The sequence below is a fragment of the Elaeis guineensis genome, chromosome 5 (assembly GCF_000442705.2).
Source record: "Elaeis guineensis isolate ETL-2024a chromosome 5, EG11, whole genome shotgun sequence".
Lineage (NCBI taxonomy): Eukaryota > Viridiplantae > Streptophyta > Magnoliopsida > Arecales > Arecaceae > Elaeis > Elaeis guineensis.
The window spans coordinates 122,332,935-122,346,193 of NC_025997.2; the positions used below are offsets into that span (position 1 = coordinate 122,332,935).

The 13,259-nt window shown below is 33.6% G+C and overlaps 1 protein-coding gene across 10 annotated transcripts; it reads right to left on the reverse strand.

The window, feature by feature from the left end:
• Positions 1-549: 549 nt before the first annotated feature.
• LOC105046053 (uncharacterized) lies at positions 550-9,529 on the reverse strand. 10 transcript variants are annotated; one of them, XM_010924543.4, is made up of 11 exons: positions 9,391-9,529; positions 9,204-9,270; positions 8,832-8,856; positions 8,637-8,749; positions 6,986-7,074; positions 6,744-6,882; positions 2,913-2,987; positions 2,589-2,710; positions 2,432-2,507; positions 1,989-2,048; positions 550-925 (listed from the first exon to the last, which is right to left on the reverse strand). In XM_010924543.4, the coding sequence occupies exons 4-11, from the start codon at positions 8,712-8,714 to the stop codon at positions 788-790; spliced, it is 777 nt and encodes a 258-aa protein (XP_010922845.1). In that variant the 5' UTR covers positions 8,715-8,749; positions 8,832-8,856; positions 9,204-9,270; positions 9,391-9,529; the 3' UTR covers positions 550-787. The 10 variants fall into 10 exon arrangements, 8 of the variants coding, with proteins under 8 accessions (XP_010922845.1, XP_010922844.1, XP_010922846.1 ...); XM_010924542.4 differs by lacking the exon at positions 8,832-8,856 and having other exon boundaries at positions 9,391-9,528; XM_010924544.4 differs by lacking the exons at positions 8,832-8,856; positions 9,204-9,270 and having other exon boundaries at positions 9,391-9,516.
• Positions 9,530-13,259: the final 3,730 nt, after the last annotated feature.

The following is a 13,259-nucleotide window of genomic DNA, read 5'->3' on the forward strand; positions in this document are numbered from 1 at the left end:
AAAGGGAGGGCATGTTAGATTCTAGATGAGAAAGATAATATCATAAAAAGTATGCCAGCAAAGGAATGCTAGCACTTTGTAAGCAAAAATATAGTGATGGCACTCGGCACATCCAAAAACTTTTTCAAAAGCTGAGTCCTATAGACGGCCATGGCCGCGGCCCCATGGATAGATAAATGATGGCCTAAAAATTACTGCGACGTAGAAATATTAGATTTCCATTTTGCCTTGCACTTACCTACCTGTTGATGTATTTCCATTTCCACCCCTTCTTCACAATTTTGTGAAACAATGGCATAAAAATAAGAAAGCATGCATCTATCAGAGTGGCGTAATTGCTATCTATTTTACAAACGGTAAAGGGTGAAAAGGTTCCCCGGGAACACTTCTACATTGAGACTTTGTGGGCATAAATGATTTTGCTGGGTTCTTTTTTAAGACAAGATTTTATAGAACTCAATCAGCTTCATTGAGCCAAGTATGCCTGACATACAAAGGTCCAAAGAAAGATTAAAAACAAGATACTCCATGTCTTTATCATTCACCAACTTTACAACAAGTGGCATGAATTTCTTATATTCTTCTGAAACTTCTCTGGAATCACCTGTTACTGAATCCTTCATGTGACTTCAGAGAAGAGGTACATGGTTCATACTTACACAAGATACATGGTGGTTGGCTTACCAAAAAAGTGGAAAAAAATCACAACAATGGCATGAACATCTGCAAAAATAAAAATACTAAATGGGAGGAGAGTGGAATTGAAAAGCAAAAGGCGATGCTACCATCATTGGGAGTGCCTCATTTTTGAGAGAGTCTTCATCAGGCCTTTGAATATTTTCCAAAACCAAAACACATTCATTAATGCCAGCAAAGGTGGAACAGTCACCAAACTATATTGCCCAAGAGGAAATATTGTCTTCACCTGAAACAGGAGGACAAGAAGAAAGGGTGAAAAGTCCAAGACTTTGATGAGAAGATATGACTTCGTTGTTCACGGAAGATGGCCCATTCATCTTGTCAAGGAAACTTTTCAATATAGTCCCTAGAATTTCGAGCTAACAAATGCTAAGTTCAGAATTCCATGTTTGGTGTTGGGGTGGTTGCTTACAAAATAACAGTAAAAGAAATATTTTTTAATAGAATTCATAGAAAAAAATTTAAAGAAAGGCTCTTGAAAGTTATATTCAGCTCACAAGTGACTTGAACCTTCAAGAAATTCACTTTGATAAGCCATTAGGCTATCAAGATTTTTCTTTTCTTTTCTTTTTTTTTTTTGGAAAAAAGAAACAACAGGAATTTGTTAAAGATTTCGCATAAAATCTCACCATAACCATTGAGAGGGGGGGAAAACCCCAACCAAGATAGATTGCTAAAACCTGGAGGAGATAGCCTCACATATTAGTACATCACAAACATGATGGCATGACCTAAAAGCAAGCCCCAAGGAAGCAACATATAATAAATATCCAAAACCACATACTGTCTGCAATATGTTAAGATGAGCTCGAAACAGATAATTAGGTATGTTAAAACCCTGATGGAGAATTACATATACATCTCTGGAAAGAGTTTACTTTCTGCATCCCAGCAGAGACTTTGTACCTAGACACAAGCAGCAATATAATACTGGCCTCTTTAAGCCTATTGAGTCACCCAGTTGTGCATCATAGCAATAGTATAATAGCCTACCCTGTGTATGTAAAACAGAGAATAGCATTTTTATTATGTTGGACACTTCTGTCACTTTACATTTCAAATTAACTCTTTGGATGAACAAGTAGACTTTCTATATCCCCTATCCCTAATGTGCTGACATGTACCTTGGGTTCAAGTCATATTGTGTTATGTGTTCATTGAATGCTTTAGAAGGACAATGTGCATGTCACTACTGCTGCACTGCTGCTTAAGTTTCCACTGCCAATGATCAATCTCACATATTGAATTTCCTAATCAGCTTAATTTGAAGAAGATGATCTGCAGCATACCTGATCAAAATGAAAATACATATGGGTGAAAAAATAGATGAACAGTAGGATCCTTGCAACCTGGAAAACAAACAATCCACAGGTCAAAGAACAGATTGTAGACAGCAAAAGCTTAGAAAACATATTAGTGGCATCGAATAACCATTTTGTGTTCATTTGAGTATGGACCCATGTATTCATCCAATTTTGAATGCCTAAGAATGTTGAATGTTTTCAGATAAATGATCTAAAAGAATATAGTTGACGATATAACAAGTCAATAATATCAATCATTAGAATCCGGACTATGTCATTAGAGCCCATCTATACTAATTCAAATTGTAAAATATCCTTTCTGGAACATGACATAACACTGAGACATGTGGATATACGCTTGGACTTGCAGTTAACAAGTACTATCACTCCCCTATCTAAAAGCATTGTCTATACGAACTTGATCATACCAGCCACCCAAGGAACAAGGCCATGCCATTGTAAATGTACAGATTAGAACTTTTCTGCCCAGCAATGTCCAAGTACCTGCAATCATCCTTCAGGCTTTAGTTTAAAAATATATATTAAAAAAAAATCAAATATTTGGAACAGGAAGTCAAAGCATACCATCTGAAATTTACAAAGGGAGTTGTAGCTTCTGAAAATAAAACCATGAGTATGTAAATATGTGCCTTGCCACTTATCAAGGAAAGAATAATTGAATACATGGAAAGCCCATGATGCAAGACCTGGAATGAGAACCATACAGGTTTAATCTACAAGAGGAAAACTCAATGTGCCATGAGCATGTAAGTATGTGCTTTGACACTTTATCAAAGAAACAAAAATTGAATAAATGGAGAGCCCACGATGCAAAACTTGAAGTAAAGAACAATATGGGTTCAATCTCCAAGAGAAAACCTCAATGTATCAATGCATTGAAGTACTTACATATTCCTTGCCACCTAAATAAGGGAAAAACCTTAGAATCATCACCAAGTCTGAGAGAAAGTAACCAAGAGATATCTACAAAAAAAAAAGAAAAAAAAAAAAAAAGAAAATCAAACAGTAGGATACATGAGTCAACAATTAGATTAAAAGAAGCTGTCAAATGTCAAGTAAAGCCAACTACATTTAGCTCAGCATGTTGGCACTCCTCTCCTCATCCCACATTCCTGTTCAAAGGTTCTGAATTCGACCACAGAAGGTGGCATTCACCTCACATTAAAACATACACAATCAAGGTTGAAGAAGGTTGCATTCAAGATAGCACTTGTTAGGTGTCTAACTATGTCTTTAAAAATAGACACCATAGCAAGATACATTTACATAGTTGTAAAATACTAAAACTCATAATCATTTCATTGATCAATAAAAGCCTACTAAATAATGGTCAAACTGAAAAGTAAATGAAATTAAGGAAACCAATTCCATATTACTATTGTTGTTATCATCATTATTTTTCTGGAATTAATCCCCTGTTACAAACTCAAGTAGATGGCCTAGCAAAGTACATAAGTTCTCACCAGAATAATTATTATGAGTTTAGTAAATTGTGTAATGCATTTTCTTATCTAAGCTTCATGCTCACATACTCCCTTAACATTCGTGTCACTACCCGTTAAGCAATCAATTGCCTCCTGATGATGAAACTGGTGAGGTATGGGCAGATGATGCCCATGTCCCTTGATCAATGGAATCATATTTAGTGTTTTTATTAATAGAGCTGGCAATTCTGGGATCTCCATAGCCAAATCAGAGTTCCAAATCCCTTTAGATGCAGAGTGAGTAGAATGCACTCATTATTTGTCAAAGGAAAGAGCAAAACTAAACTACCAAAAGACCTACAACTATTTACTCAGCTAGCTGGCAGCTCTTTCATCATCACTTTTGTTGGGGAGAGGTTGATTAAGATGGTGGCAGCCCCAGAGTTATTATTAAGAAAATAAAAATAATAACTATAAGAAAGCATGTATGGTGTTATAATGTGTCTCATACTTGGAGGATGCACTGGCACAAGACCGCTCCTTGGGTCTAATCTTCATTATTTATGCAATATAGAGATGCTACCTTGGATGATGTAAACAAAGAATCAACATTTACTCCATTCAATAATCACTGAATTTTTTCTCAAGCATTAACCAAGCAAATAGCTTGAGAGCAGAACCATCTGAGAGAACCATAAAGGAGAAAACATGTATCAAAGTAACCCAAAAGAGAGCCCCAAGCTCAATAGTGTAAACATCCATAGTGCCTCTCTTGCCAACCTCCTCCCTACTATTTGATTTTCTGTTACTTGTGTGGCACCCCCTCCAAAGTCTCCCTCTCTCTCCCAAAGTGTGTGTCTCTGGTGTTCCTTGCAGTCATAACTTCATCGTGATAGAGAAATTCACTCCTATCCAAATCAAACAAGAATAACATTTAAACAATATAATAAATCTCATATATTGGCATAATTTATTTGTTCATCTTGAAGAATAAGCAGAAGCTACTGATCATCATTCTTACTTTCTCACGACCCCTTCCTCCTCCACTTGGAGAGCTCGCTATTTCTCTTCTCAAAAATCAAGCTCTGATCACTAAATCCTTTCTTTCCTTGCATGACATCATTCTAGAGAATCATTGAATTGGTGTCTCTTTCTCATGTCACCCTAATTATTTCTCTCTTGCTAAAAACTGCAAGTTTGAAGTAAACACAGTGAATCCAATGCCTTGCACTTCAAGCAGGCATCTTTTACCTGCTCAGAATGAAATACTGCCCTATCCAATGCATTATTCATAACCATTCCCACAATGATGAGACAATATTATAGAGTATAACACCAGATGCTGTCAAAATTTTTCTTCTATTCAAGGAATTAGATCTTTTTTATCCAAGTCATACATATGAAAACAGACAAAATATGAGATCAACACAATCGATAAAGATCACACAAATCATGGAGCCTATGAAAATGTTTCCAGCTTTCCATCTTTCTTTTTTTTGGTAAAGAAGCTTTCCGCCTTTCTTTACCATTCCCTGCTCCTGCACATGCCACATTAGTTGAACCATACTCTAAATTAAGATAGAACATTGCTTTCTATTCACTTTAAATAAGAATTATTGAATCCTTGAACTAACCATCCCTTTTCATTCTCCGGATGACCAATTAACAATTAGAGTTGACAAAATTTTGTAAAAGATGTGAAATCATCAACTTATATTGTATTTGTCCTATAGGATATCTGAATCATCACCACACAAGATTCTTCCTTAAGCACCCTTCTTTCCACCAAAAAAAAAAAAAAAAAACCATTAAGAAAAACAACAAGTTTAATACCGACTCTTGCAATCCCATTATGCTAGGAAAAGGGCGTTATAAAAGTGACAACTAGCAATTCACAAGGAAGTTATTGTTGACAGGTTGTTGCTCATTCTGATATTACTAGGATTGCTATTTTTGATTTAACAGTTTTAGATTTCTTTGGAAATTAAAGCATGAGTCTAAGAGGTTAACGAAAAAATATTTATTGGCATTGGTAGAAACTGATTTGCTTAGTGTTAGGATTGAATCTTATTGTATTTAAGAGAAGTTAGTCTTTTACTTTTGGGTCACAACACCAAGTTGTGCTATAGTAGTTTAGATGGAGTAGGACTTTTGTCCTTATTGTGCTAAGATGCTATCCACATATATTATTAAAAAAAGTGGTCACGAGTGTTGGGTTATTAGCTAAGGTCCTGTAACATGGCATCACTTGGTCTTGTAATAGACTAAGTTGGGCGTCTTCTTGTGGTAGAATATGAGAGGTTGGACGTCCTATCATCTTGGAGAGAATTGGGTCAGCTTCCAGCCATGAATGAGATTTGTTATTATTATTTTATTAGTAAAAGTTTTTATGTGTCCAAATTTATTCTCTCCTTAATTTTATTTCTTGTCAGAAATCTAGTTATTGGTGGATATTCTTGTGGTTCTGGGCATTGAACAGTCCTCATATGTAAGATCATGCCGTTCTACAGTTATATGAATCAAACTCATAAGATGATTCATGGGCAATTGACAAATGTAGAACGTAAGACTCAAGCACACAAATTTTCAAATAAGAAGGTATTCATATCTTCACACATAACTAACCATCTGAGTGACATCAAAAACTTAAGAGTTAAGTGCTTGGAGGAGCAAATTAACAAATGTTAAGTTATGGAGGATCAAAAGTTCTATCAATTAATTGTGTTTTCTGGAAAGCTAAAAATGTCACTTCATCCTACTAAAAATTTCATCATTGTGCAATGCACTTTCTTAAGCAGTTAATAAATATTATGAATCTGCAAAGGGGTAGATGGGTGTCTAGACATTGTTGATTTTCCCCAAAACATCATGCTCCATCAAGCACAATCTTCAAACAAGATGCACCATTGGAGGCAAAAAGTAAGAAGGAACAGGCAAGCAGCATGCAGTAAAGCAGACCAGAAAAACTTTAAGATCATGTAGCTAGTCCAATCTCATACTTGACAATGTAATTTAGCTGGCAATTTGTGAACGACTCATCATTTCCGAGAATACTACAATTTGCACAGTGCCATTATGATTTCATGTCTATTTCACTATGTTTTATCAATGGTATATCATAGGATATTGTTAAGACACATCTAGGAAAGCAAATGAACAGAAACAAAAATTTCTTCATTCAATTTCATTCCAAAAGCATTTTGAAAGAGACAGGATGATATTGCTACCAGCTTATCAATTCATTTCAGAAAAAGGGGGAAAACTCGTAAGTACAAATTGACAACCAACAACTTACCCCAAATATGGTGTCAGATAACACCGATTTTCTATCTATCATGAGCTCTTCATGAGAACCATCCTTGAAAAGGTCTGATATCACTACCAAATAGAAAGAAATTGTTGCAGCAAGAACTGCATGAATTGTGGAGAAACCCCTGCATGAAAGAGTGGTTAAGGAATCCTGGAACTATAAAAATAGCTGAACAGATTCACTGAATCATCTTACTAGTAATCAATGTACATGTAAGAACATCTTACCTATTGTTCCATTCAACCTTTTGTATTTTGCTTAGCTTGTTATAGGCCTTAAAGTACCTCAAGCTGAACTCACATGTAATTTTGTATACCTTCACAAGGAAGATTTATTGTAAATAAAATTAAATAAAATAAAGCAATAGACGCACATCTAAGAAGGCACCCACCCAACCCCAACACCCTCAAAAAAAAAAAAAAAAAAAGAACTTCTAAATGCAGCAGTATATTCCTAATTGGCAATGAAGAAATTTATTTCTCGAGATCCGTTCTCTTCTCCTCAAGAAGCAGCAATAGACTAGTGTTTATTCCATTATAAAATAAATCATCACATATAGTTAATTTTAAAAACAAAAGCAAATATCACGAAATTTTCTATCTTTTTTTTCAATGAAAGAAAGAGCATCAGGGGAGATATCCAAATGAAAAAAGTTAGTCATTAGTTCTAATTTAGAGCCTAAATTACTGGTTACAGATAGCAGTTTATCCTTTCATCTCAAATAATTTCTCACTGAATGACTGATATTAAGTTTACAAGTCAGTTATGAAAAGGAATTTGTTCATTTTCAATTTCAGAGTTGTATGCAAATTTCCTTGGCATTTTATAACAGAAAACAACTACATTATTTGGTTGTATAGCCTTGTTTGGTGACTTAAACGTTTAGAACTCAGAAAAAAAGGAACTAGAAAAAACAGGAACAAATAAGAGATGAAATTCCATCTAAAATCTTGGATTTGTGATTTTCTTACATGCTCCAAAGACAATTATATTCCAAGCATTTTTAATATTTGTCTCTCATGTATATGCAAAGACAACAAGGCATATAAAAATAGGTCCAATAAGGTCATAAACGGCTAAAATCATAAACAGTTTGGTACTGGTTCATGACCCATAACAACAAAATTTTCACTTAGATGTTCTCAGGTTTCATGGATCCACAAATTTATCAATGTTATTCTCATTTCTGAAAGCACCAAGCATAATGTACATCAAGCATGTAAGGTTAAAAAAAAAAAAAAAAACAGAGCTGCCCCCTCCAAAGCACAACTAAGAGCCTTTTCGCAGCATGGTATGAGGATTTCATGATGAACAGTACAGCCAGCTGTGCCTAAGATAATTGAGTGATAATGACTCAGGGTCAACTACAAAAAAAAAAAGTAATTGAGATACAGTTATGATATATGTTAAATGACTTTCTTCAATCTATTAAACATTCAAATCATTTAGCCCTGTCAATTCAATTTAAATAAGGAAGAATAGTCACTTCTAAATTTAAATATCATGACACCTTGCACAGGAGTCCTGAAACTGACAATGGCGCTTGCATTTTATAATATGGTTTTGGAGCTTCCAAAATGAGACAATAATACTCAGATCTCTGCTTATTTCAGTCTACGAATTCCAAGTGCTTCCCCAAATAACAAACTTTATCATATATTGCAACTCTTGGACAATCTGATAAGAGATGACTGCATATTGCTTACTGGAACTACAACTACTCTCTGAAGCAAGTACAAGCACAACCATTATTCAAAGTTTAAAAGACACCAGCATAAACCTTATCATCAACAATTAAAGGAATAATGGAAATTAAGCGACAGAATCCATGCCGGAAAACATGATTTTTAGATCAACAGAATGATAGAAAATGCTTACAATCTTGCACATGATGATGCCAGAGAAGACAGATATTGGCCAAAGAATTTGCTCGGTTGGACCGAAATTCCCATCCATGGACGCCGTCCTTCAAACAATCTCCAGCCCACAAACTGAAAGCCATAATTCGATTTCCATCAGCTTCAAACAGATCAAAAAGCTGCTTCTATTAAGCAAAATTGAAGGGTCTAATACTTGTTCAACAACAAATCCATTCTCCCTGCATAAGATCCAAAAAGAAGTAAACAAAAGAATGAACAAAATAAAGCAAAGAAGAGAGAGACCTTTATCTCGTCAGTCTCTCAATTACAGCTTCATCTAAGAAGCCAAAGAGTATGAAGAAGGAGACCAAGAAACCAACAAAGATATGTAGGAGGACAAAAGTTGCAAACGTTCCAAATAAATCATTAACAACAAAAGAATAAACAAATAAAATCAAACGAAAAGACCTCTAATCAATTGGCCTTATAATTAAAACTTCTTTCATGAAGTCCAATGGTACATAGGAAAAGCGAGAAAAGAGCAAGCACTCCAAAGAATTTAGATAACAAGAATAAGAAAACAGACCTGGACGAGTAAAGATAAGGCGGAGAGGCTAATAAGAACTTCGGCTTGGCCAAAGGATGCTATCTATCTATTCTTATCAGAAAAAAAAAAGAAAAAGATGCTATCCATTAGATATTAGATTATTTTTCTCTGGGCCTCTTTCTTGGAGGACCGAGAAGGTGGAATCTAAGGGGTGGGGTGACTTGACCGAGAAGTTGGACGGGGAGGAGAGAGGGCGTCGGCTGTGGATACGGGCAGCGAATCCAAGCGGCATCTACGTGACTTTGGTGAGGATATGGAAGGTGTTGTCTTATTTGCTATTTTTCCCCTTGTCTTTATGAATTATTTGGTTTGGGAACTCTATACCACCGTTACAGTCTTGTTACCCATGCCATCCATGATTTTAGCTCTCAAATCATGCGTTCAACTTTCCTTTTCCCAACGGGTCAACCGGTAATCTTTCCATGCGAGCTGGCTTCATATTACCCAAGAAAAAGACTGGCCTTGAATCACGTGCGATGGAATCTGCTTTAGATCTTTGAAGATTCCCCCTCTGATTTCCAGTTTTCTATATTAAAATTTTATCCCGTTTCTATTTGTGGACGTATATCGACAAATCGAATCATGTAAATACTGTGCGATCTTCTCCTTTTCTTTTATTTTAATCTTTCTTCATTATTGTGGCTAGACATTTCTACGAGGGTTTATAAAGTTGCAAGGTCTGAGGCTGTACAATTTTACCAACAAAAAAAAAAAAAAAAAAAGACTGTACGGTAAAATTCTTAATGCAAAAGAAAAGATTGGCTCAAATAATAAATGTAGCACAAACAATCTAAAATAATCAAAATAAAATATTTTGTTGTAATATAGAAGGGAGGGATATCATTGATCTCATATTAGTTGTGAGTCAAATTCAGATTTATATAGAATAGAATCTCTTCTTCATAAGATATCTTTGAAGGATAAAATTGATCAGATAATATCTTAGGTACGTGAGATCGAAGATTGGTCTATCCGATCTATGATCCTTGGCTGCAACATATTTAATAAAAAACATATTTATAATGATATAAATATTTATTTTGCAGGGTTTTCATTTTTGTTGCAGTAAAAGAGCACCCACTATCAAACATTTTTTTTCTCTATTTTATTTTTTTTGATGAAATATGAAGAAAATAAGGTATTTTTTTTATTCAATTTAATTAATTTAAAATATATGTACAAAAAAAAAGATTTGAAAAGGCACGATGGAAGAGAAAAAATTTAGATGAAGTTAAGAGGGAACATAGTTCCGAATTCGATGAGTTGCTTCGAACATTTTCTCCGGCCTTGAGTGCCCTCAAAGACGAAAAGAGTGAAGGATCTTTCAATCACTCTCCCCAAGCATTTCAAACATGAAAATGAAGCATATGGAAGCAAGGGTAGAAATAGAAGTAATGGAATCAGATTGGTCAAAAGAGCAGCACGTGCCAAAGTCCATCAGGTGGAAGTCAAAATGGAATAATGTTAATCGAGTAGGTGTGTGCTATCAAATGGGTTTATTTCTTAAGTTAGGGGTTAAAAAGACTGGTAAATTAGGAAGAACCAAAGGTCACCTGAATGCCTTACTATGGACTTTTCTGTGGTTGAAACTAATTATCTCCCCTGTTTCCATGCTAGCTTCATTGAAGTCCTCCAAACAGAAGGATACAGCTGCTGCTCGTTGATGCTGTCCTCTTCTCTAGAACAGCAAACAGCCTTTCTTTTCCAAGTTGAAATACTTTAGTCTTCTAACCCTAACCAGCAGAAGCAGATCCAAGAGGCCCCCAACAACAACTGGAAACTATACTTTGAATATAATATTTTATTAGTATAAAAAGAATTTCCAAATAATTATTCCTCCTACAATTAACTTCCAAGAAATTGTTAAGAAAGAAAACAAATTTCCGTATCTTAATTAATTTCTGAAAAGATATAATCCCTTAATTTTTTGCATCCATAATAATTGGTTATATTACAAATTTAAATCTTAAAATTTGAAATTGACTTATATATAGAAATTAAAGGGTTTTTAATACAAAAAAAGGTTTTTTTTGGTAAGGGAAGTTAAAAGCCTCAAGCCATTTTCAAATTCAAATTTGATCCAACTAATTGAAGGGAATTTTGCTAACTAGTTATTATAGAATAGTACCAGATAATACTTTGATAATAAAAAGTGACAACAAAATCTATATAGAATAACATCAAATAAAATATCAATATAAAATATAATTTTGTTTTTCTATAAATATCTTATTGTATATAGATATATTATTATATGCATCTTTTGCATGTGTCTTCTTGCATGCGTGCACGTACGTATTGGCCACTCGGGGCCAATATTTCACGTACAACATGAAATATTGAGATTCTATATGGTTCGAGCAAAATACTATTTCATATACAACATGAGGTCACTGTAATTACAATCGTTATGTGATATATAAATAATTTATTATATGATAATTGAGATTGCAAAATTGGACCTCTCTCGTTCCTCCTGTTGTTGGATTTTTATTAAAAAAATATTTCAAAGGATTGGTTGAAAATTTTATTTATCTGTCAAGGTGGATAGACCCATGTTGTCGTGGCCTTGTCAAGTGATTTTTTTTTTTTTTTCTTTTTGCGTGGATGCTTGGTTAACATGCTATTTGTATGATACAATACTTTTTTAGAAGAAGTTAAGATGCCGTGCAGATCGTGTTGATCTTGGCCCTTAGCCACATATTAGAAATCATAAAATGTTGGTAGGGATGGGGAAGGATGATATCTCGTGACAAGAGTTAGGTGGCTTGTGTCAATGCCACAATGCATTTGTTTAACTTATTTTGGTACAAATGCATTTGTTGACCTTAAAATTAAAGAAAATACTTCCCACACCTTTTATAAGAGGTTTGGTATTAGACGGTCATTTCAAGATATATGAATGAAAATAATAAGATTACCATATTTGATAGTACTATGGTTGTTATATATGACAGTGATCCTAAACCATCTTTACTTCTTATATCACCGTCTAATCGAATGATTGGAAAATCCATCATCGAGGTTAGATATTCAAAATCATCTAGAATAATGATCTCTTGCTGAAATTTGAGAATAAAAATATCCCTCAATCTGGCAAGTAAAATTGGTACATTAATATGCCTAATATATTAGATCAATTTTATATACATTATATTATAGTATTATATATATTGTATTTATGATATATATTATATAATAATATACTATGAATCATATTATTTTTAAATATAATTTTAAATTATAATAGAAATATATTATTACACTTTATTTTTATATCATGAAATTATTTAATATATTGCTTTTATTGCAATATTTTTAAATCAAAATAAATATTAATATTAAAATAATAATAAATTATAAGTATAAATAAAAATATTAATTCTATAATCACAATTAATATGTTTTTATGGGGTTAATAATTTATAAGACTAATAAATATCTTTTATGAAATATATTCACAAATAATATATTAATATATATTATATATTAATAATTTATTATAATATATTATTAATAAATATATTTATGAAATATATTAAGGATGATTTTGATATTATATAGTTAGTGATCTTAGATTCCTTTAGAGAATACCAAACAGATTTTAGTAGATACCTAGGATCTTTTGTTACTAGAACCATAATAACATATCAAATGAGATGATCTTAGATCATTAGTGATTAATTACTCCAAAAAAAGAATTGTCAATAATCTAAGATCACCTAGGTAAGCATACTTGATTCAGTTTTTGTCAGGCTGCTAATGATAAAATGGATAATAGAGCCTAGCATGAACCACCTACCTCCATGCAGTTGCATATAACCCAATTTGGCACTCATTCAATGTAACCTAAGAGGTAAAGAACGCAGTAGTCCAAAATTAAATTTCTGTGACATGGATGGGGACATGATGATGAAGATGATATGTTATGGTGACAATTTGAGCCATCAATCATCAACAATATAACCAATAGCAACTTAAACCAATTCCCTGAGACCAAAGACCAAAAAGCAAGGAATTTTCCTCTTTCTTGCG

Bases quoted from the DNA above. Each gene is read 5' to 3' on its own strand.
- LOC105046053 (XM_010924543.4), bottom strand. From the start codon at position 8,714: ATGGATGGGAATTTCGGTCCAACCGAGCAAATTCTTTGGCCAATATCT. The intron at 6,883-6,985 runs GTAAGATGTTCT...TCTTTCATGCAG, and splicing joins AAGGTTGAATGGAACAATAG to GGGTTTCTCCACAATTCATG. The intron at 2,711-2,912 runs GTAAGTACTTCA...TTCTCATTCCAG, and splicing joins ATTTAGGTGGCAAGGAATAT to GTCTTGCATCATGGGCTTTC.